The sequence below is a fragment of the Natator depressus genome, chromosome 5, assembly GCF_965152275.1.
Source record: "Natator depressus isolate rNatDep1 chromosome 5, rNatDep2.hap1, whole genome shotgun sequence".
Lineage (NCBI taxonomy): Eukaryota > Metazoa > Chordata > Testudines > Cheloniidae > Natator > Natator depressus.
Genome location: NC_134238.1, coordinates 28,508,602 through 28,534,345, shown reverse-complemented (window position 1 = coordinate 28,534,345; position 25,744 = coordinate 28,508,602). Strand labels below are relative to the sequence as shown.

The window sequence follows — 25,744 nt, the reverse complement described above, 5'->3', positions numbered from 1 at the left end:
TAGTCTGCAGAAGAGAAGAATGAGGGGGGATTTGATAGCTGCTTTCAACTACCTGAAAGGAGGTTCCAAAGAGGATGGATTTACACTGTCCTCAGTGGTAGCAGATGACAGAACAAGGAGCAATGGTCTCAAGTTGCAGTGGGGGAGGTTTAGGTTGGATAGTTGGAAAAACTATTTCACTAGGAGGGTGGTGAAGCACTGGAATGCGTTACCTAGGGAGGAGATGGAATCTCCTTCCTTAGGGGATTTTAAGGTCAGGCTTGACAAAGCCCTGGCTGGGATGATTTAGTTGGGGATTGGTCCTGCTTTGAGCAGGGGGTTGGACTAGATAACCTCCGGAGGTCCCTTCCAACCCTGATATTCTATGATTCTATAACAGTATAATAATGGTCCTCATATCTCTAATATGTCTCATCAGACCTTGACCTAGCACTCAGCTAGTTTCTCCAGTGTCTAGCTGAGATGTAAGGGCTTGGATGAGAAGGAAGTGGAGGGCATTCAATCCACATAAGAAAGAGCTGGTATTGGTGAAATGGCAGAAAACAGCAAGTGGAAATGGCAGAGGTGATATCTAGACCCTCAGCTGAGGGGTTATGCCCACCTTTTGTTACTCAAGTGTGTAACATGAGGGGCTTTTACATTCTCTACTTCTTCTGGATGTCCGGATAGCAGCAGTTATCAAGGGTAGTTTTTTCCATCTACTTTTTTCTTTTGGCTGATGATTCTTGCCATAGCTTTCCAGACCAACTTCACCTCCAAGTTGGTTTGCTTCGTTGTCTTCTACTTAGTGGTGTTTTACATATGGAGCACATTTCATCTGTACTCCAAAATCTGCACTTGCTCCCAGTTTCATTCAAAGTGCTGAGTCTTCATCTAAAAAGCCCATTGTGGTTGGGTTCTGAGGCTCTCGGAGGTTGCCCCAGTCCTTTGCCCTGACAGTTGAAATCCGCTGGAAAGTTAGGGCTGACGGGCCCTACCTTGGAGGCTAGGAATTCTCTCATTTCTGGAATTTGCTTTTCTCTTTTAATCTAACAGAGCTAGTGTTTGTTGGCCTTCGGGGAACATTGCAAGACCCATCTATTTACTGACACTTTCTCTGAAGAGATGGTTGAGCTGGAAGGGTTTGGGTTTGTTTGTTTCCCCTTTGAGGAGGTAGGAGTGCTTTTTAGTATCAATTTGCCAATGTGGATTGTTACAGTTGTATCTGTTTTTAATTGTTTAAATTGTTGTGAGCCTCTGGGAATCGCATGGTTGCTATATATTGGTTTAAAAAAATATATTAAAAACCCAGGCGTGCTGCCATAGTAAGTGGCTGTATGCAGCATTGGTAATGCCCTTTATTTCAGTTGTTTGCTTTAATTTCCCAGGAATTTATTGGGAGTTTTATTTAAAAATTTTAAAAATGCATGGGCGGGGGGCGGAGGGAGGCGAGAATCGGTAAAAACCAAAAATGAAGGGCACTGGGTGGAGTGTTGCCTGGTGTGCCCCCAGGGGGCTATCTACCACAAAGCAAATGAGGAAGCCTTCTAGACAGTTTCAACTTACAGGAGCTCCCCCCGCCCCACCACCACACACACAGGAGATGAGGCTGTGCTGAAGGGGCAGGGGCAGGCTCCACCCAGCAGAGGCCAGTTTTCATGGATGGCACCCTTCCACTCCCTGCGGGCCTGTCGCAGCATCAGTAGGGCAGTCTCAACTGCCAGGACTCAGCTCCCAGACTGTCTTGCTTCCCCATTGCACAGAAGAAACAAACAAAGCAATGCTGAAGGGCCTGGAGCAGGTGAGGAGCAGAAGGCTGCAACACATACTTCCCCTGAATAAATACTGGGCCTTCTGCTGCGGAGCGCCTCCTGACCCTGCCAGCCCTTCAGCACAGCCCTGTCTGTTTCCCCTTTGAAAAATTTCTAGGTCCTACAAAAGCCAAAATTTGGGTTAAAATAGGTAAAACCTAAATACTACCTTTACAAAAAATGGAGTTTTTTTGTGTAAAATCAGTCAATAGCAATAACCAAGGGCCTTAAGTACTGAAAGTTTCAACCTAGCTTGGCATGTTTCATTCTTTCTTTGTCTCCCATCTTGTAATGCTGCAAACACAAATTCAACCAACTTCATTTTGTGGAATTAAAACCACTTCAAGCAATTTTATTTGGTGGGGGTAAAAGGTTACTTTGCTCCATTTTGCTATGGAAAGGAATCAAATATGGGTGAGACTGAAGCATTTTCAACTGATCTGCAGGTAGCTGGTGAAACTAATTTATTTTGCAGTCTGCACACTGTATGAGATTGACAAAATCATAGTTTATCTAATTAAGTCACTTAGCATTATTGTAATATCTCTTTTAGGGGAAACTGCACAGCTACATGTGAAATGCTGTTATAGCCAGTGCAGTTTAATGATATTCCAGACAGCCAGAAGTTTCCCAAATAAAGTCTGCCTCCCCATTAGCTGTTGCACTTTACTGGTGGTGGAACATAACAATAAAAAGGAAAAAATAGTACTAATGAGGAGTTCAGTCAGCATTTCACTGTTAGCTGAGTTACGTTCCAAGACTGTGGATGGGACTAGTGCAGATAAATAATTCCTTCCTTGTGATCTCCAAGGACCCCTCCTTCCACCACAGACATTCACTGGGACAAGAAAAGAGAGTGACTCTATAGCCCAGTGATTAGGACACTCACCCAGGTTCAAGACCCTGTTCCAATGATGCTTTAATTATTTATACACAATAGAACAGTTTCAACAGGGGAGATTGAGAAAGCCCATACCACAATATCCCATAGCCCACTGGCTAGGACTCTCTCTTGCACTATAGGAGACTGTAGCAGGGCAAGCTCCACTCCTTTCTTGAGATCCCATACAAACAGCATTGGACACCTTCTGTTTGCTGGCTCCTCCATGGGTTTTATTTATATTACCTCCACCAAACCACCATCCCAATCCCCTTTCCGTAATTCTATCTACAGTTTTCCTTTGTCCTCAGCCATTCCTCCAGGGAGAGATCATATTTCCCCTGAATTCTGCTAGCCTCTTCCTTACACTTCCTTCGGTACTTTTTAACTACCCTCTCAGCTAATGAGATTTGGGGGTTATTGTGTCTACTGATTGTGTTGTTGTGTGAGTGGTTGTGTTGATTTGTGTCTGGCAGCTTGTGCAGGGAAATCTGTGTTGATTTGGGTGGGTGGGTGTTGGGTGCATGGGTGTGGTAGTTGGGCCAAATAACCCATCATTTGTTCAGTCTCCCTCATACAGCCACTGAAATTGTTGCATACAAATTAGCTGTACAGTAAAAATGGTGACTGGTTGAGTTACTTCTGATATCACAATGGTCTACAATTCTTGGCATGGCATAAATACATGCTTTGCTGTAGCTGTACACCACAAAGGTGTAATTCATAAAGTCAATATAGAGAGATGTTTGTAGAAGATTATAATTTCAAGATGCTCCTGCATAAGGTACAGTATTATGAACATAGGAATTTGGAGATGTGCCCTGAAGGCGGGGGTTGGGAACACTGCATGGCTTTGTGCAGTAATTCGACAGAGATACTCTTAAGTTTGTTTTATTAAAGTTTTTATTCCTTTCTCGTTCACTGGTTTGTTATTTAATGAACCCCAAGATTGTTACAGTCGAAATGGCTGAGAACTTTAAAACAGGATGGTGACAGACTGCAAGACCCAGGGATGAAATCTGGTGATATTCTAAACACAAAGAGCTCCCAACCATGCTATTCGCTGTTGCTATCACTTCACACTGATTCATCAGAAATTTTAGGCTTTGGTGTGACCCAGAGAGTGACATTCCTGGAATCTGTTGTGTAGATACTAATTAGGTAGCTTGCCAAAGCAGCTAGCAAGGATTTTGCCCCCTCCCAAAAAAATCAATGAGTGCATGTTGTGGGATTGTGAGCACAGATGTGTATACAGGTGCAAGACTCTCTTCCCTCTTCATGAGGGATCAGAAGAGGAATTAAACAATTGTTTGATTCCCTTTACGGTTCTTTAAATGCCTGCCAGGGAAGCACTTGTGCTGCTTGAAATGCAGTTTAAAGAGCAGCCACATTACATCTAACACATGCTTCTGTGCTCTTCCATCGTTGTATCTTTTTATTATGTTAAAGTGAAAGGAGCACGGAGAGACCTAGATGTCACCCAAAAGTATCTTTTTATGTTTTCCTCTTATAGGTGTTTGTAACATCCTTGTAATTTTTTCTATATGGAACAAAACAAATAATTCACAGTAGTGGTGTTGCCAACTTCAAATATTCAAAAATCATGAATTAGGCCCCAAAAATAATAAGATTTTTTTAAAAAATAATGATTTGAGTGTCTTTTATTTGCCTCCTTGGGTCTTGAGACTTTGAGGCTTCACCTTTTCCTGCTTTTCTCCAGGACCAAAAGGGCTAACACCCACCTTCTCCTTTTAATGAAAACTGAGACGCTTTAAGAAAAGCACCAAAAATCAGGAGACTCTCAATACAATTTCAGGAGCTGGGAATACTGCAATGAAGTCTGCGCAAAGCTGTCATGAAGATTTTCCAGCCCAGACCAAAATGTACAAACTTCAATCCCCCTCTCTCTTACCATGATGATGAGGTGTTTTATTCGCCTATGAAAGAGGAGGTGCTTCACCCAGAGAAGTAAGATTTTGCAAGGCTGTGGTTACAAAACATCTAAGCACTTTCATAAGGAAGCTTTTTAGTTTTAAGTTCCAGAGAATTATTTTAAACAGTGAGAAAATAAGTGTTTTTAAAATGATGATAATGTCTTGTCCTTTTCAGGTCAGTGTCAGACCATGATCATGTGATATAATCCATTCTGTCTACTGTCACTGTCACTCTGTTCTCTTCTTGCATATCATTTACATTGCCATTCTGTATACTAATGTCAAACACCTGTGCTGTTTCTTTTGAGTGTCTCTTGATTGCTCAGTGACATATGTGCATTCTGATCCCAGGGCTAGCTAGTTTCGGTTTTATTAATTCTCACATCAGTGCTCTGTTTTGCATCCACCTGGTTAACTGTCAGTTTGTTCCTGCTCTCAATTTTCCACTGACTAGTCCATCAAGGCAAAGGCAAATGCACATACCTCAGAGGAGGAGGATATCAATGCATTTTTAATTCTCACTACAAGGGAGAAGCCGGAGAACCTTCATATTCTGTGTGTGTGGTGGTTGTGGGGGTTTTTGGAGGGAAAGGGGCAGAGGAGGGGGAAGAAAATAACAGAGACACAGAGGCACTCAGATCTATCACTGCCTGCAGCTGTACCACCTCAGGCAGCACTGTTGTCAGTTCTCATAAACTAAGCAGCGTTGAGCCCGGTCAGTAATTTGTTGGGAAAACTCCAGCAGATACCCAGCAGCGGCAGGCATGGAGGTTGGGAATTGGGTACTAAGGAATGTGCGCTGTGTACAGCTGAGTTCCCACCCTGCCCTGAACACAATGCAGTCAGTGCACAGTTCAAGCTTAATCTCTGTCTGGCCTTTGGCTTTCTTTATTGGTAGTCACAACAGCATAAAACTCAGCCTTAGCTTTCTCCCCGCACTAAGACCTTCTGTTAATTAGGGGAAAAGGTGTGTCTTTTACCACATGCTAGCTAACACATGCTAAAATCCTAGTGAAGACAAAGCTGTTTCTAGCTTTCATGCCATTGTTTACCTTGGCTTGCCACCACATGTGAAGACTACTAACGGCCTTGTCTTCACTAGGATTCTTCTATACGTTAGCTAACACATAGTAAAAATCCACCTTTTCTCCTAGTGTGGACTAGAGGTAGGCACATTTTTGCAGACAAATAGTTTATATGATGAAAAATGTGGTTTCAATTGACCCAAAAACTAGTTGCAAATTTGACTTGAATAGTTTCAGCAATTCACAAAATGGCTGGAGAAGGAAGAGGTGCTGGTGCCAATGCCACTATCGCCTCTGCCATAACTTTCAGCCGAGAGGTTAGAGCACCAATATGGGATGTGGGAGAACCAGGATTGAAACCTCCCTGTGGAACACATGTGAAATGGACACTTCCGTTTCACCAAAAAATTTGAAACATTTCAAATTTGGTTTGACCTGAACAATTTTTTTCCCCAGTTGTTTGAAATTGCAACTGAACTGAAAAATGACTTATTCACCTAGCTCTATTTTGGGCACCCTCTTTACCTTTCCAAGGGTTTGCTTGAAGAGACCTCTCTGTTACAGATGCTGGGCACCAAGGGTCACTCCTTTCTCCTTATATATAGCCGTCTTGCCACAATGCATCAGTGCAACTAGCTCCACAGTTGAAATTTTTCGACTGAGAAATTTTCCTATCAGAAAATGCAGTTTGTCAAAAATGAATATTTGTGTCAGGAATCATAGAATCATAGAATATGAGGGTTGGAAGGGACCTCAGGAGGTCATCTAGTCCAACCCTCTGCTCAAAGCAGGACCGATCCCCAATTAAATCATCCCACCCAGGGCTTTGTCAAGCCTGACCTTAAAAACTTCTAAGGAAGTAGATTCCACCACCTCCCTAGATAACGCATTCCAGTGCTTCACCATCCTCCTAGTGAAAAAGTTTTTCCTAATATCCAACCTAAACCTCCCCCACTGCAACTTGAGACCATTACTCCTTGTTCTGTCATCAGCTACCACTGAGAACAGTCTAGAGCCATCCTCTTTGGAAACCCCTTTCAGGTAGTTGAAAGCAGCTATCAAATCCCCTTCATTCTTCTCTTCCACAGACTAAACATCCCCAGTTCCCTCAGCCTCTCCTCATAAGTCATGTGTTCCAGTCCCCGAATCATTTTTGTTGCCCTCCGCTGGACATTTTCCAATTTTTCCACATCCTTCTTGTAGTGTGGGGCCCAAAACTGGACACAGGACTCCAGATGAGGCCTCACCAATGTCGAATAGAGGGGAATGATCACGTCCCTCGATCTGCTGGCCGTACTTATACATCCCAAAATGCCATTGGCCTTCTTGGCAACAAGGGCACACTGTTGACTCATATCCAGCTTCTCGGCCACTGTAACGCCTAGGTCCTTTTCTGCAGAACTGCTGCCTAGCCATTCGGTCCCTAGTCTGTAGCGGTACATTGGATTCTTCTGTCGTAAGTGCAGGACTCTCACTCTCAGGATTTTCACGGTTTTTTTCTCCCCCATCCTATTTCCCCCCCACACCCCACTGAACACAATAGAATCAGTGATGACTAGAGGTTTTTCTTTCACGTTTTCCTTTTTTCTTTGTTTGTTTCCTCTTTTTTTTATTTCTGCACTATTCAAAACGTCTCCACCTTTGGAAAAGTTACACAATAGCAAAAGGAGACAAAAAATACTACAACTTTGCCACTCTATGAAAAAGAAAAAAGGACAAGAAGCGGGGGGCGGGGGGTGGAGAATTCAAATCTTCCCAGGGTTTTGGGGTTTTTTTCAGTTTTGGAAAAACTAAACAAAGTTTCCATTCAGAATGAAAATGTAGACCTCTTAGTGAGGCCACTTAATCTTGTTTCCTAGATCTGTCAATGTCAATCATGTACTGTCCATTTTTTGGGCCAGCCAGATTGTGCATGACCCTTATGCTGCTAGGGTGGTAGTGTGGCAGAAGAGTGCAAGAAACCTTCCCCACCCCCCTTGCATAACACATGTGTAAGGGCCACCCATGCACTCAAGCAGTGTTCCCTCCATGGGCTCCTAGGGGTGCACAGCATCCCAAAAGGGATTGGAGGGGAGGAAAGTGTCTGGCTCTTTCCCCATCACACACCAAAGAGCACAAGCTACATCAGTCTACAGGCTGATGTACTCTGTATAATACCCCTGTGCACCAAGCTCCTTTGGGAGAAAGTGTACTTCAAGGGCTACATCTACTACTCCTGGTGGAATTCTGGCACAAAAAATTAAAAATTCTGCACACAATATTTTAAAATTTTGCAAAATTCTGCATATTTTGTTTGCCAAAATAACACAATATAATCACACCTGTTTCAATTATTTTGGTCATTTATTTCAAAATACCTGTCAGCAAGTATGTCTGTAACAATACAGACAACAACAAAAGACTCAGGAAATGTTTTTTTGACAAATAGATTCCTTACTAGGCATATTAATACAGAACTCTGAGTAATAATTCATTTAAACTACAATACAGAGCCGTATTTCCCACACCTCTCAGAAGCAGTGCAAAGGCTTGGGGGAGTCAGGGGTAACGGAGGGAAGTAAATTGCTGGGAAGGAACCTGGGTGTGAACTTGGAGGGTTATTGGGTATGGGTGGGAAAAGTATGGAACAGGTTTTTTTGGGGATTGTTAAGGAACTTCCCTCTAGCCTCTCCCATTCAGTCAGGCACATCTGCCCCTGTCCCCATGTGTTCTTGCACCTCCATGTGTCCTTGCATCTCCTGTCCACATGTGTCCCTCCACCCCCACTCAGACACCCACTCCCCACATCTCCATGTGGCCCTGTACCCCCTCCCCCTGTCCCTATGTGGCTCTGTACCCCCTCCCCTGTTCCCATGTGTTTCTGTGTTCCCACCCAGCCACTCCCCTGTTCCTACATGTCCCTGTATCCCTCCCCCATCCCCATGTGTCTTTGTGCCCCCACTCAGCCACTCCCCTGTCCCTATGTGTCCCTGTGCCCCTCCCCTTGTCCCCTTGTCTGTAACCCCATCCAGCCACTCCCGTTCCTCTGTAGCTCTGCACCCCCTCCCCCATCAGTATGTGGCCCCACACCTCCGTCCCCCTGTGGCCGTGTGCCTCCACTTCCATTCAGCCTGTCTTTCCCCACTAGCCCTTACGAGCCCCTGTCTGACCCCTTAGCACCCCACACTGTCTGACTCCCCATAAACCCTGTCTCCTGACCTGGCCTGACAGGCACCGTGAAGAAGGCAGGCTTTCTCTTCCTTAGCTGGCCCAGAGTTGCTGCTTTGTTCTATCCCCACAGCACCCTCTGGTGGACAAAAGGCAGAACTGCAGAAGTTATTTTCTTCTGGGAGCTGCTGCTGTTCTTGTGCCACAGCACCCTCTGATGGGCAAAAGGCGGAACTGCAGCAACATTTTGGCAGGAGCTTTTTTCTGTGCAAAAAAATAAAAATCTGCGGGGCTCTTTAATTCAGCATGTGCGCAGTAACACAGAATTCCCCCAGGAATAAGAATCTACACATGGATAAAAGACCCGCAGCATGACTATAGCTGGCTCGGGTCAGCTAAAAATTGTGGTCCCAGAGCTCAGGTTCCAGTGAGCCTGAACAGTCTACACAGCAATTCTAAGCCCTGCAGCCCGAGCCCCACAAGCCCGAGTTGGCTGATCCAGGCCAGCCATGTTTTTTTAATCTCTGTATAGATGTACCTAAGGAGCTCCATGCTGCCCCTAACTCAGACCAGTGGCTCACTATCACAACCTAACTGTCTGTCTACATGACATGCTATATTTCTATTACCATTTTCTTGTGCTTTACAGATATTGTTTCTGGGTTGTTTATACATGCAAGATTTTAAAATGCAAATAAGTAAAGCTATGAGCCACTGGGAAGTGTGTAAGAGGAACTCTAGACATAATACCATAAAGAACTCCCACCAATCTGGGATGTGGCCCTCAACTACACTCCTGAAGGTTGTGGGTTTGCATCTGGCTCCATCTCACGCTGAAAGGCCAGCTCCAAAATGAGTATCTGCTCCATTGGGTTAAAGCAGTGGAATATGGAATAGTTCGGAATAATAGACTGACTCCCACCCAAGAAAACTGGTTTAGCGAGGGAGAAGTTGCCTTTGGAAGGAAGTCAACTTGTGGGATTCTGTGGTCACTTGTTGAGGCTGAGCAGGATGTGACCTGAGAAAGGGGCTAAAAGTTGTAAAAAGGCCTGGAGCTGCTCTTCTGGGTACCATTCACCTTCCTGACACAGATGGTCTTCCAAGGAAATGGTGAGCTACTGAGGGACATTGTGGTTGGGATGTTTGGTGCATTCTATGTGATCTGTACTCTCTTGTGCTTTATCTCTTAAATATAAAAGAGAGGAGGTGTTAGAAGCTATGAAAATTGTCTCTGCATGTGTTATATGCTTCCCAACTGCCACTTCCCTCCTGAGAGAGTTAAACGGTAAACCAGAAGGCTCACTCCTTTGGTAGGGTTCTAGGAGCAGGGTGTATTTATGCAACTGGGGTGTCTTGGGAATCAGCACTGGTCCTGGGGACAAGACAGATGGGCTGAGGGGCTCCATTTCTCTGATGGGGTAGCAGACTCATGGTCAGTGCCCAGGAAATGTGCCAGAGAGGCCATGAGGGGAAACAATGCTGCAGCCTGCTGAGACCAGGGAAGCTTAAAACACCCAGGAACCCAGAGGCTGGTTTTCCCTCACAGCAGTCTCGTTGGCAACCAGCAGGGGGTGCCCTACAGGATCTGTGACTGGTGCTGCATAACAGTAGAGCTGGAAATTGCATCTTAATGGTTTGATGGAACAATTAGATAAATCTATTTCCAAACCTTGTGCAAATACTACCATGAGTCTGTAGGAAAAGAAAGGTACTTATTAATAGATGGACCCAAACCAAAACCCAGAATCCAAACACCACTAAACTACAGGGATTTTTAAATCTAGGTGTGAATTCTGCAGGTGGATACCCTCTCTCGTGCCAACACAAGTCTCTGAGGCAGAACACAGCCAAGAAAAGTTGAGTGAAGGTAAACCAACCCACAGTCAGCAGCCTACAAGTTAAATAGGATACAAACTACTGAGCCAAAGCCCTGCCTGACAACTCACAGAAATATGATTGATGGTGGTGAATGCAGGTCTGTGAAAGGTCCAGTAAAGAGAACATGAATCGTCTTTTATGAGGAGAGATTAATAAGACTGGGACTTTTCAGCTTGGAAAAAAGACGACTAAGGGGGGATATGATAGAGGTCTATAAAATCATGACTGGCATGGAGAAAATAAATAAGGAAGTGTTATTTACTCCTTCTCTTAACACAAGAACTAGGGGTCACCAAATGAAATTAATAGGCACCAGGTTTAAAACAAATAAAAGGAAATTTCTTCACACAACGCACAGTCAACCTTTGCCAGAGGATGTTGTGAAGGCCAAGACTATAACAGGGTTAAAAAAAGAACTAGATAAGTTCATGAAGGATAGGTCCATCAATGGCTATTAGCCAGGATGGGCAGGGATGGTGTCCTTAGCCTCTGTTTGCCAGAAGCTGGGAATGGATCACTTGATGATTACCTGTTCTGTTCATTCCCTTTGGGGCACCTGTCATTGGCCACTGTCAGAAGACAGGATACCAGGCTAGATGGACCTTTGGTCTGACCCAGTAGGGCCGTTCTTATGTCTGCATTTAATAAATCAACTGTATACCTTCAACAAAGCACTTCCCATATTGCAGTAAACTCCAAAGCCTGAGTTTTTAACTGAACCTTAATAACTTTTTTCAAATAGTAGAAAGAGAAAATGTAAAACTGAGACTAAACAAAAGTTGAATATTTTCTTTACTGCTGATAGAGATTTCCTCAGCAAAGAGTGTGAAAATCCATGTAAAATATGACCGAACGAGTCCTGATTCCAAAAATAACGTCACTATTCTATGAATTATTACTGCTAATAAACAAACAACAACATTCCTTCAGCAGCTAGGCAGGTACTAGATCCAGAGCACATTGCCATCTCAAGCACCTCAACAATTACCAGGTACCTCTACCTGAGCAAAGGTGTGCAGTGATACCTCTGCAGGGAATGTTTAAAGAGCCATGAGTGGGATGGGAGGAATCCGAGCTGATTCACAGTCAGCTCTCTTAACTGAATGGCTAATTATGAAATAATTGGAAACAAGTTAATGAATTAAGCCTCATTACACCGTTCGGAGGGATGAACTGTCCTCATTTGAGGAAAAGATTGGAAAATTAAGACACAGAGCAGTTAAGCAACTTGTCCGTAATGATACAGTCATTGGAAGAGCCAGGTTTGGAACACAGAACCCCTGACACAAGCTCAGTGACCTAACGATTAATGCTTGGTCCTTCACTAAAAATTGAGTTTATTTTTCCAGGCTAGTGTTGTTGCTTTAATGAGTGTTTCTATAATCATAGCCCCAGGCTTGTTGAAACCTTTCCTAGCTGTGAAATTGCTAACACCCTTAGATACACAGCTTGCCTCCCTGTTGCTCTAAAAGCTCAACATTCCAAAAACAGAATCAGGAATAAAAACAAGATACTGAGAACAAGCCACTAGCCTAGAGGGTCAACATTTGTTGCTATTAAATATCCCATTGCACTTTTTGCAAGAGTAAGGATATTGGTTCAGTAAATACTACTAAAATGTTACCATTCCCTGCCTTTGCAGGTGGAGACAGAAAGCTGACTTTTAAGTTCACGGTGTTCGTTTCAAAACCAAAAACTGGCCTGAAGTACAAAGAAAACTGGCCCCATTGATTCTGGAAAGACTATAGTGCTGTGATCAATCATATTAAAATATTCATCTGGCCCCAAAATTTTAGTCTGCACACTCTAGTTAAATGTGTTTCCAAACTTTATACAGCAATTGGAAAACCACTGAATTATAGATAAGCGTTTCAGTGGAATAAATGCACAGGCTATTGGATGCTAGTGCAGCCAGCGCTTGCATCTTGCCAACTCATGAACAGTGTAACACTTTCATTCAAGATCCTGAAAAACTGACTCCCAGCAGGGTCCTGTGAGATTGAATGAATAATGTACCAAATTCATTTCAGCCACTGTTCTAAAAATACAATGCACCTCGATGCCCAGAAGGATTGGCATAGCCCATTAAAATGTTTCAGATAGCTTTGTAACCCTTTCAGCCCCTTCTCATGGAGACCTAGGCAGACTTGTATGATACTACCAAATGACAAAGGAAAAACTATGGAATCTGAGATGCTGGGGAACTGAGATTAACCGTTTGCATTCTGACATTTTCATGATTACCACCCCAGGGAATGATTCTGAGGATATATGTGGTTGCAGCTCCAAAAGGTTCACAGAGGGATTTCCAGACATATCAAAGTAGTACTGGTCAGGAAAATTATATTAGCAAATAAATTACATAGCACTGCGCACATCAGGCAGACTGTGGTAATAGTTATTATTTTATTAAACTGATCTTCCACTGTTAGCCCTGCACATTGAGATCAGTAGAAGAGAAGGAACAAGTCAAATATATGTAGCAATGATAATTGGCCTTTATAGATAGTACTTCAAAGTACTGTATAAACATGAAGGGTTTAAATGTAGCTTTAAGCCAAAGCCTGCAGTAGGGGTGGGTGAGTGTGGAGGGGTATTGCCCAAATGGGAGCATTGAGAGAGAACTTCCTGCAGTACTGCAAAGCATTGCTGGTGGTGTATCTTTTTACCAGGTAGAGCATGACCAATGCAGAGCCCCATCTGTGGTAGGGTTGCCAATTTTGGTTGGACATATTCCTGGAGGTTTCCTCACATAACAAACTTTAATTAAAGATTAATCTTTAATTTCCTAGAGACTCCAGGACAATCCTGGAGGGTTGGCAACACTAATCTGTGGCCCCAGCAAACTCCCATTGACATCAAGGAAGCCAAGTTTGGCTAACACTGAGCATTCTTGAAAATCCCACCAAGAGAGTTTAAGACCTAACTATTCTGCTAATTCTGTGTGTGTCCAATTTTGGGTGCCCAATTTGAGATTCATGGGATGGAGATACACAGAGCACCCCAGATCCCACTGAAGTCAACTGAATTGCATGTACTTGACACCACTGAAAATTAGACCCAGCATGTGTCAATTTTGGCACCCAAAACTAGTGGATATTTTTACAAACTGGCCTAAAACTGGCAAATCAGTCCAGGCAGTTCAATTATTTGAACTAAGGAGTTCTTAACAGCAGCTCCTGTGCTCTTATCACTAGGCAGTGATGCAAAGGATCAATTATTGCCTTGCAAATGAGCATTTCTTGTAGGAAAGGGGGATTGGAGAGGGAAGAAAGACACTGAAAATTCTATCACAACATGTAAATCTCATTTTTGTCCTGAGCAAATGGAATAGCTTCACGGTTCAGAGTGACCTGTTGGTAACTGAGGCACTTACTGATAGACGGTTTTGCAATCTGCACATGAAACCACTTCTCCCTTTCTGGATTAATCATTGTAGTGGTTCCTTACAATCGGAAAGAAAACCTACTGTCTTCCCTTTAGCAATGAAACTCTCATTAACAGCAATAAAAGCTCTTTTGTTTTGCCTTTACAAGTGCTGCTTTTTTCCCTCTCCTCCCTTAAAGGCTCTGCTGAGAGGAATGGATGTTTCGCCACAGGAGGCCCCATGATCGAACACCGCAATCATTAACGTTCTGTCACATCGTCAGGGTTTTATGACTCAGACATAAAAATTCCCTCTGAGCTAAAACAGGCCAAAAGCAGATTTTCTTTTTACCAAATTGTAATGCAGTTAGCTTTGTCGTATTTTAGTTCTGAAAGGCAGCACGAGGGGATTTCAGTTTTGCTCCCTTAACTGAAGTTATGTGAAGTTCTTTTTAATAAGATTTGACATGATGCTAGTCCAGGGGTTCCAAACTTGGTTCGCGGCTTCCCCAGCTCCCAATGGCCGGGGAATGGCGAACTGCAGCCACTGGGTCTGGGAGCTGCGAGTGGCTGTACCTGCGGACAGTCAGGTAAACAAAGCGTCTCACGGCCCACCAGGGGCTTACCCTGAACAAGACGTGAACCAAGTTTGGGAACCCCTGTGCTAGTCCATTCTGGTTTTTGTTTAAGTTACGCAATGTTCTTCAGCTTTGAAACGGCCTATGAATGATTTGTTTGGACCCGATTCTCCTCTTGCTTTCATACCAGTCTTATCTCCATTGTCTTCAGACCAGCTACTCCTGATTTACCTGGGTGAAAGCAAAAGGCAAATCAGAGCATTGTTTCACAGGAAGCATTGGAGTTGAAGAAATGGTTTTCCCTCTTTCAGGAGAGAAGTGAGAGACCACAGACGTGCAGCAGCGTGTGTTTATTTACAGCACACTTTTGAACTGGTGCAATGACTCAGCAGAAATAATACAGTGGAACATTCAGCAAGGGTTTTTCTCTAAGGATAATTTCATAATCTGAAATCAAAACAAGGGAACAGACCACCCAAAGTAATAGACACTCTATCAGGCACGTGTTCAACACAGTAGGATAGCCTTTCAGCCTGGAGCTCTTCCTTCCTGTAGGCATTCTTCTTTCTTTTTCCTAGAACACCAATACAGACCTGCACTGGGGAAGCTGAGTTGTATTTCATCCTTTGTTCACCAAACAACATGGCACCCTGCCACAGGAACTGATTTTGACCTCACAGTGGTGCAACTCAGGCATAATCCCACTGAAGTCAATGGAGTTACACCAGTGCAAAAGAGGGGTGAGTCAGGTCAGAGTGAGGCCTAGTGCATAAGGTTTATGGGACTGAAGGAAGGTATTTCTCTTTTCTGTTCACTTACTGGATAGGGTTGCCAGGTGTCCAGTTTTCAACTGGAACTCCTGGTCGAAGAGGGATCCTGCCGGCTCCGGTCAGGACTGCTGACCAGGCCGTTAAAAGTCCAGTCGGCTGTGCAGCAGGGCTGAGGCAGTCTCCCTGCCTGCCCTAGTTCCACACAGATGCTGGCATTTCCCTCCGGCTCCAGGGCAGAGGCGCAGCCACAGGGGCACTGTGCACTGCTCCAATCCCAAGGGCCAGCTCCGCAGCTCCCATTGGCTGAGAACCACAGCCAATGGGAGCTGCAGGGGTGACACTTGCGGATGAGGGCAGCACGCGGAGCTGCCTGGCCGCATCTCAGCCTAGGAGCCAGAGGGAAATTCCAGCCACTTCCAGGAGTCTCCTGAGGTAAGCATGGTCCAGAGCCTGCAACCTGAACGCCATCCACACCCCAACTCCCTGCCCCAGCCCTGAGCCTCCTCCTGCGCCCAAACTCCTCCCAGAGCCCCCACCCGCACTCTGAACCCCTCATTCCTAGCCAGAGCCCACCCCCCGCACACCTCATCCCCAGCCCCAACCCAGAGCCTGCACCCCCAGCCGAAGACCTAACCCCCTCCGCACCCCAACCCCCCACCCAGAGTCCCCCCACACCCTGAGCCCCTCATTTCTGGCCCCAGCCTTGAGCCCATACCCCCTCCCACATCCTATCCCTCTGCCCCACCCCAGAGCCCCCTCCCACATTCCAAAACCCTCATCTTGGGCCCCAGCCCAGAGCCTGCAGCCCCAGCCAGAGCCCTCATCCCCACCCACACCCCAACCCCCTGCCCAGCCTGGTGAAAATGAGCGAGTGAGAGTGAGGGAGAGCGAGCAATGGAAAAAGTGGGGATGGAGTGAGTAGGGGGCGGGGCTTCTGAAAAGGGGTAGGGTAGGGGTGTGGCCTTGGGAAGGGGCAGGGCAGGAGCTGGGCAAGAGTGTTCAGTTTTCTGCATTCGGAATGTTGGCAACCCTATTACTGGATCATGCAGCACAGTCTCTCTCAGAGCTATTATTTCAGCTGGCTGTATATAGCCTAAGGCAGGCAACACTGCATCAGTTTGTTCATGTGGTCCATGTTATTAAGGTTATTTTTACAACCATAAGGACCAGAAGATTCTTTAAAAAAAAAAAAAAGAAACTGAAATTCTGCAGCATAACTCCATTGCAAGGAGTGGATTCCATAGCAAATTCCTCAGCCACTGAGTCAGCAAGGCTCAGCTAATTATTCTTAATAGATCATTTTAAAAGGGAGGCATCATAATATACAGATAATTTGCAGATATTTGTGCTAACTTTTCAAGGCTTATCCAAATAGAAATGCACCACCAAACTTTTTGAAATGTGCCGATAACTAATTTGCATGTGTCAGAACTTCCAACTACTTGGCCATTAATTTGCAGCAGCAATCAAACTCACATGGGGCTTTTCATCTTCTAAGCACTTCGGAACATTTACTGCCAGTAATTAAATTGCGCAACAGCCCTGTCAGGCAAGCAAGCATTCCGATTTACTCATCAAGTAATATTATTGGTTGTCACGGCAGCATTTGACAGATAGGGAAAAAGGGAAACTGAGGCGAAGTGAGTTTAAGAGATTTAAGGTTTTTCCATGGCTATGGAGAGGTAGCACTCTTCTGGTCTACGCAGTTTTGATACCAGTATAACTATTTTAAGTAGGGATGTGGTTCTTTTTTACCTAAATAGTAATACCAGTACAACCTCTAGTGTAGACACAGTTTTACTTGTACCAGTATATCTGATTCCACTTCCTGTGTGGTACTGATATAGCTGCCTCCATAATGGTTGTACCACCTTAACTGTGCCAATAGAGCTTAAGCAGAATAACTTTTGTGTGTCAACAAGGCCTGTGTGAGAGCTGAGATCAGTACTTGTGAATTTTTGGGGCGGAGACCTGTTCTCAGACCATTCTGTCACTCTTTCCAGTGTAAGGTTAGGAAGCCTTGGCCCTGATACTGCAGGTGCATGGACAGTAAAATCCTTGAGGCAGAGCCCCAGTGGCCAAAGGGGTCTGCTTACATAGATACAACTGCAGGGGTGTGGGGTCCATGGTTGGCTACAGTGCATTTATAGGGGGAGAGAATTGCTTATGCCCATGAACAAAATCCACTTTGTTAGAGAGATTAAGGCTTTGTTTACACTGGATTTTCGTCAGTAAAACTTGTCATTCAGGGATGTGAAAAAACCACACCCTGAACGACAAAAGTTTTACCGACGAAAAGCACCAGTGCGAACAGCGCTTTGTCGGCAGGAGAGCTCTCCTGCCAACAAAGCTACCGCCGCTCGTTGGGGATGGAAGTTTTTTGTCAGTGCAAGAGGTCTTTCCTGCTGACAAAGAACGGCTACACTGTGCACCTTTTAGCCGCACAGCTGTAGCGGCACAGCTATGTCACTAAAAGGTGCGAAGTGTAGACATAGCCTAAGAGAATATACACTAATGCCATGGTATCTACTGGGTTTGTGTGAGTGTAAAAACTTGTGGGTGGCTGCCACACAGCATGGTCTGCATTTTCCTGACTAAAACCCTTAATGAGGACAATTACAGTACTAGTTTGAGGCATGCAGAGCCTGGAAATTACAGTGAAGGGTAAACAAGTTTTGTATTGCCATTAGAAAGAGACCCGGAGGAATATTAAACCAGGATTATTCCCATAATTGTTGTTAACATATGTGAGTGTTTGTACTAAAGCAAAACAATGCACACAGTTTCTTGCAACCCCAGATGTAGAGCCGTTTTCAAGGTGGCATTATGGGAAGAGGGAAATGTACTGCCCTTTGTATGAACTTCTCATCATATGCAGTGTTAAAGAAAGAGACTTTTGTAAAATACCCTAAGCCTAATTCTTGAGGTCAGTGGAGTTACACCAGCACAGAATTTGGGCCCCATGTATTTTGCTGCTTTTATTTTTTCTGTGCATTAATATGGAGAAGTCTTGTGCTTTGCTAGGCAAAGATTTATTTTATTTTATTTTATTTGCTGTCTAGTCTAATCTATATATGATTTATGTTTGCAAGATCTCTAGATCAGCAGTTCTCAACCCACGGCCCAATTAGCACACAGCTGTGGCCCAGCTCAGCCGTGTGCTAAAGGCCACCCACGTGGCAGGGTCTGGGATCCCAGCTGCCCGGCCTGGTGGGGTTCTGGCTGCCCACCGCTCAGAGTGCCAGGGTCAGGGCTGCCGACCCACCCCACGTGGCGGGTGTCCAGGGGTCAAGGCTGCCAGCTGGCCCTGCGGAGTTGGGGGGTCTGGAGTCTGGGGCTGCCTGTGGCCCCATGGGGTCTGGGGCATCTGACCAGCCCCGTGGGGTCAGGGGTCTGGGGCTGCTGGTCCACCCTGCAAGGTCCGGGGCTCACGGCCAGCCCTGTGGGATCCGGGGCAGCCCCACAATGGGGGTCCTGGGTCTGGGGCAGGCAGCCAGACAGCCCAGGTAACACATTATGGGCCGCATAAATAAGTTGAGAACCACTGCTCTAGATCCATCAACCAAAGATCCTTATCAGTTTATCTGACAGTATGTGACTGGGGATGGTGCAATCAAGTTCAGTCTGAAATATTAAATGAAATCAGCTAGCTACCAGCACTGAACCTGAAAGAGTCTCATGTCAAGGCACACCAGCTCAGGTGAGCCTGAAATGGAATACTAGCCAAAAGTAAACCTGTCTAGTAAATGTTAGATTGATTTGAACCTGGCAAGAGAAAAAGAACACTGATTATAAATATCAAGGTGATAGGCACCTTATTACATAGATTACATCAGAGGTTCTCAAACTGAGGCACAGGCCCCCCTGTGGGGGGCGCTGACTGTATTCACGGCGGGAGGGGGTGAGAAGCTTTAGAAAAAAAAACGTATGGCACACATTTTACCCACAGCAATACATAACTAGCAAATCTGATTCCTCCAGATATATCAGGTCCTCAAATAGTGCTGTGCATTTGACTCTAGATGGTACTGTGCATTTTGACAGATTTCTGTTACCCTTGCACAGTATTATACAAAGCCATTGCCATCTGTACATTAATCTGTTTGCTATGTCACGGTGTGCATATTTAATTGTAAGCATCAACCACAATCGCAGTTTTGTTTTTGCTCATATTACAGTGGATTGTTGGCTCTGTTTTGAATCAATGCATTTCTGTTTGTAATATTTAGTGACAGTTGCTTGTTGATTTTTTTTTTATCGGTATATGTACCTGTGTGGCCAGGGCATAAACTACTACAGATAAAACAAAGTGGGGGCATGATCAAATAAGTTTGAAAACCACTGGATTAGATGATCAGAAAACTCTTGGGTTGGGAACAGAATTACAAAATTATCATCAGTTTCACAGCAAACAAATGGGATGCCACAAAGAGAAGATGTTATGCCTCAAGTAGAAATAAATATCAAAGGCAGATGAGCACTTAAGAAATAAAGAACCTATATCAAACTAGTTAGAGACAGAATCAGGCCCCTCACTTTTAAGTCTAAAAAACTTTCTGAGCTCAAATAGGAAGCTAGAATTAAAAGGAAAGTCCGTTTAATGCCCTCCCTGGGAATTCTGCCCAATGTAGTCCTCCAGTGTTCAGCAAAATATTGACATTTCAATATGATACTGCATTTTGAGTGCTTTCAACCCCTTTGAACCACCCTTAATCAGTTTCCTCATGCTCTGGTTCATCTGTGTCATTCTGGTTATGATTTGTCCAGTTCCTCAAAAGCTGGTTGGTGTCATAGGCGCCGCCTTCCTCCAGACCCTGGGAGTGCTCAACCCGCTGCTCCGCCCCAGGTACCGCCCCGCCCCAGGTACCGCCCCCACCAGACCCCTTCCCCCAAGCCCTGCCCTCTGCCCCGCCTCTTCCCATCCACTTCCTCCCTCTCTCATGAGCATGCCCCGTTCCCGTTCCTCCCCCTGCCTCCCAGAGCCTCCTGCACCACCGCGAAACAGCTGATTGTAGTGAGTGGGAGGCGCTGTGGAGGTGAGGAGGGAGCTGGCTGCCAGTGGGTGCTAAACACCCACTAATTTTTTTCCATGGGTGCTCCAGCCCTGGAGCACACATGGAGTCGGCACCAATGATTAGTGTCAATTCCTTTCAAATGTTGGTTCCTGGAATCACAACATGGTCTCTGTCCAGTTTCACAGTCTCTCTCGTGGTTCTTCATGCAACAATAGCAAGTACAATTCTTCAGATTTATACGTAATAAAATTACAAAGATACTCCATTAAGTCTGGATTCAGCAAAGCACTTGAACACATGCTAAGCACCTGCTTAAGTCCCATTGGAATCAATAAAATCAAATTTTATGCTTTCATGAATAGAGATGGACTTTGCATGTGTTTAAGTGCTTTTCTGATCTGAACCAAGGCCTGGGAGTGCTATGCTTTTCTCTTTGTAATATTTTATAGGATCCAGGTTAACCTTTGTTAATGAATACTTTTATAAAGTAGTTAAGTCACTTATAAGTAAAATCTGTATCCTTCATCCATTATGCATGCTTTCTTACTATTTTGCCTAAGGCCATTGGTCAGGAATAGATTAATTTACATTCAAAACATTAGACCTGATTGGTATTGCTACCAGATCAGAATTTTACGCTTGCTTTGCGTAAGGGAAAATTACTACCTCAGGTGCAATCCAGGAGGGAATCAGAGATTTGTAGATTTTAAGGCCAGAGGGGTCTATTACATTCATCTAGTCTGAGCTCCTGCATAACATAGGTCATAGATTTTACTCAGTGCATTCCTCCTTTTAGCCCAGTAATGTGTGGTTGAACTGGAGCATATTTTTAGAAAGACATTTAATCTTGATTTTAAGACTCCAAATACTGGACAATTTGGTAATTTGCTACAATGATTGATTACCCTCACTGTTAAAAATGTGCACGTTTATTTCATTTGAACTTTGCTAACTTCAACTTCCAGCCATTGGATCTTGTTATGCCTTTATCTGCAGGATTAAAGAGTCATCAACTATCAAACATCTTCTCCATATATAGGTTATTAGAGATCATAAATAGCCTTCATGGCATCACAGAGAGCTCTAGGCTATAAAGAGACACACAGAGATACATTTTGCAGTCCAATATCCCACTTCTGGGTTCCTGACCTAATAACTCCACCCTGTCTCAAAAACAACCATAAGTCTTATTTTCTTCCACTAACTAATCATAAAGACACAAACTCATGATGGAACATAACCCATGACTTGACTATTGGACGTGTGATATACAGTTTTGTAAAGAAAGGGATATTCAGCATATTGTTCCGGTGTCCCAAACTAAGATTTAATATAACTCTAAATCCTGATGGGAAATAACTATCAGGAGCAATGGAACTTTAGAGAAACAAAGGTCTTGTTTTTGTGAAGTGAAACAATGAAGAAATAAGTGTGAGAACAATAGACAACATCCACTATGTAAGCAGAATGTTTTGCAAAGCTTTGTATGATGTGTCAACCTAGCATGAAAGATGACTTGTTTTCTCTGTTATTTCTCCTTCCTAACCAATTGCTGTGGGATTGCATGACATGTTTCTATTAAATGTTTGCATTAATCCTTAAGAAACTGAAATATAATCAAGACATAGTCTACACAGGGAATTAAAGGAGGAAAGGGTGGAAATTTCAAATGTGCTCAGCCGTGGCCTAATTGAAGTCAATGGGCATTTTACCCTGAGGAGCAAAGTGAAGTCAATGCTAAGTGCTTTATAAAACTCCACCCAAAATATTTGTCTTGCTGCTTTATAAATAATTCTTCTTCCTTTTCCTCCTCAGGGCTCTTCCCGCAATGATGCATTGGGTCCGAACTCAGAAACCAGGAGAAAGCGGTATCAATATTATCACTGCTGATTTTGTAGAACTTGGTGACTTTATCAGCACTGTCATAAAACTCAACTATATCCTGGATGAAGGCGAAGCTGATACTACTTGATACTACTGCAATATATTTGTTGTTCATTGAGTAGATTTAAAAGGAAAACCCAATTGTATTAGAAAAAAATATCTTGTAACACACAGATCTTCCTATAACACTGAATCTCTGAGGTGTTTAGGGCTGTAGTGGGTGGGCAAAGGGAAACGTTTTCATTGGTTATAATAATTTTCTATGTTAATAAACCCTCATGTTTTTCGTTTGAAAAGCAAAACAGGATTTCTTTAGTGGTCGACTAGAGAAAGCCACTTGCACATTTTCCACAAAGTACCAAATATAATTTTTGTGTCTTACTTCTAAGGTTATGAATAGTGCCAAGCAATTTGCTTTATGCAGATTGGAGGGACATATAATGCCCTCTGTCTGCACAGGGAATTCCCACTGACATGAATGTTTTGCTGCAGATTGAGGGCACTATATGATCCTAATGTTTCAATTCAACGCACTTCATCTGTTAGGTGGCATAACTGGTTGCATTCATTGGCAGTCATCAGTTTATTGGCATTTGGGGAATAAATTCAATATAAAGTCACGCTTGCAATTCTTGTATCGTCAGCAGATGGCAAATATTGAGAACCATATTCTGTAGCCTGTGCAGAATATGGGCCAAATCCTGATCACCTTGCTCACCTGGGGTAGGATTGTCAGAAGTGCTGTGCACTTGCTGAAGTCAAAAAAGTATGCAGCATTGGCCTAACTCGAATCCCATCAAAGCCCGTGGGAGTTTTACCATGGACTTCAGTAGGAGCAGAGTTACGGCAATGCTGAGCACTTTTAAAAATCCCTCCCATGAGAAGTCCCATTTACAGATCTGATGCAAAGCCCATTGAAGTCAACGGGAGGCTTTCCATTCATCAGCTTTGGACTAGGCCCTAATTCAGTAGAATTACTCATCTGAGTAGGATGAGCAGGATTTGACCTCATCTATAGAAATTTACTTTCTGCAGGAATAAATCTATACAGACGAAACATTGACTTGTTTAATACGAAGTTGCAGTATCAATTTCTCTTTAAGGCAGCTATAAACACAGAGCAACAGTTTTCTGCTGATGAAAAAAATGGTGCCAATTCAACAGTGAAAAATTGCTCTACTAAAGAGTGGAACAGTTCAGTGAGTAGCAAATAACATTAATCTATGGTCCTTTCATTCCTGTGAAATAATAAATCATGACAAGAGGTTTAGAATACCTGCTATTACAACAGCAGACCCTCCAGTCCCCCTACTCTTAATGAAACATATATCACTCTAATAGGTGAAAAAGTTGGTGAGGTATAAAATAAAATGAGAGCAGAGTCATTGTATGGTTTCAACAACTCACAATTGGATATTAATAGAGTTAATCATATATACTGATGTGCATACAGACAATGGAGGAAAGTAGAGCACTTAGTAAAATTTCTACAAATCGTACGGACTCAAAAGTCCGTATGAGACTTGCTTATTGAAATACAATGAGAAATTGCTTATTGAAATATCATAGTTTAAATTTGAAAGACTCATTCTGTTGAAGTCCCCTTGATATTAATGGAAGTTGCTTGAGTAAGGCCTAAGGATGGTTTTATTTGGCCCTTACTAATTTCCATTAAGTGATAAAACATGAGGAATAGAAACTGCAAATGCAATGTTCTGAGGTTACGAAAATGAAAATGGCGTCACCAGGAATGGATATTTTTTCATTTCCAAAGTAGTGGAATAAAAGGTATATTCACTGGTATTTTGTATTTAGATGATGTGCCAGTGTGTGTCGATGCACGTATGTGTGCATTAAAGGCACATATATATATATTGTCTCTATGTACATAATACAGAGACATGCACACACAGAACTGTGCCCTCATTTTTAGCTATAGGTCTATATACAGGTTAAAGAATGTAGAAAGTAAATTTACAACTCCTTCTTCATTAACCATCCCTGTGTGTCACTTAGGGCTATGAGAACCAATCACAATGGGACAACAAAACCAGGCCAGTTTGGTTTCTTTACTAACCCAAAACTTGACCAAAACATTTGCTGAGGTTCACAAACACTGTCTCTTCCCATAGGAGATGGAGGAAGCTATGGTTTTCACACAAAGCCAGACGAAACTCAGTAGGTTCTGATGAAAGTAGTTTCCAGATTCTCTCAAAGGAAAATTCAACAGATGAGAGCTACATGAGTTGAAATGTACAAGTAAGTTTTGCTGAATCCTGTGCAAACTGAAACTGCCACATTTTGCACAGTTCTCAAGGCAGTGCCTTTCCTTTGAACAGGGCGTCTGGTGATATAAATTTAGAACTTGTTTCCTTACTTATTGGAGATATGGTTTAAGAAACTATTTTCATAATTATTTCAGTGAGCCAGATTGCTTTTTTTTCAATGTCTTCTGTCATTTTTCAGGTTTCAGAGTAGCAGCCGTGTTAGTCTGTATTCGCAAAAAGAAAAGGAGTACTTGTGGCACCTTAGAGACTAACAAATTTATTTGAGCATAAGCTTTCGTGAGCTACAGCTCACTTCATCGGATGCATTCAGAAGTGAGCTGTAGCTCACGAAAACTTATGCTCAAATAAATTTGTTAGTCTCTAAGGTGCCACAAGTACTCCTTTTCTTTTTGTCATTTTTCAGTTATTTAAATGTGGCCAAAGCATTTTAACTGCATAAAAATATTATATGTTAAAAAAAATAAAAAATCTGAGCAGTGCAAACATCTTTAGGGTGAGCAAAGAAAAAAGACTAATTTGCTTTTATTTTGTGATTAGGTTTCTATTATAAACAACTGAGAGGCACAATGTTGATTTCCTCTTGGAAACCCTGAGTCAAGCACACATAAAATGCCACAAGGGTTTCATTTATATAAATATATATTGAAAACAAGTGTTTCGATGTATTTAAGAAAAAAGTATATATAAATATAACTATGTTGTATCTTGAGCTTATTGGCATTGTTAAAATGTTTGCTTAGCATCAGTTGTGTCCTATTTGTTGTTTGGGTGCTGGAAAATAAAAGCAAAGCAAAAAAAGTCCTCTGCAAAGATAGGGTAATAAACAAATTATGTAGTTTCTCCATTAGGCTGGGGGAGGGAAGGGATCTTTATACTGTTAGCTAAATGCACAAAAAAACTTTGTCAGCTAAATGACATTTTCATTCAGCTGTTAATCTCCTTCCCAATGGAGAAGAACAGAATTTAATGGCAAGGGCTGTGGATAAACAAACTAGCTTTAACTGTTGTCGGGGAGGGAATAGAGTAACATGTGCAGTTCGCTAGTCTGTGATGGACAAACATCTTAATCCTGCCATCCTAACGGGGAAAGTTTCCATTGTTGTTCTTGTGGGATGCTTGCCAAGAAACCAAACGCACCAGAAAGGAAGTGTGCAATACAACTGGACCCTTTTGGGGCTTGTCTACATAG

General features: G+C 43.3%; 1 protein-coding gene across 1 annotated transcript in view; it reads left to right on the top strand.

Moving 5' to 3' along the window:
- Positions 1-24,802, top strand: part of PLCXD3 (phosphatidylinositol specific phospholipase C X domain containing 3) — a 161,719-nt gene extending 136,917 nt beyond the window's left edge. Inside the window, exon 3 of the mRNA XM_074952507.1 lies at positions 22,199-24,802. Within this exon, the coding sequence (XP_074808608.1) occupies positions 22,199-22,355 (157 nt within the window). The 3' untranslated portion in view covers positions 22,356-24,802. The remainder of the gene's footprint in view (positions 1-22,198) is intronic.
- Positions 24,803-25,744: the final 942 nt, after the last annotated feature.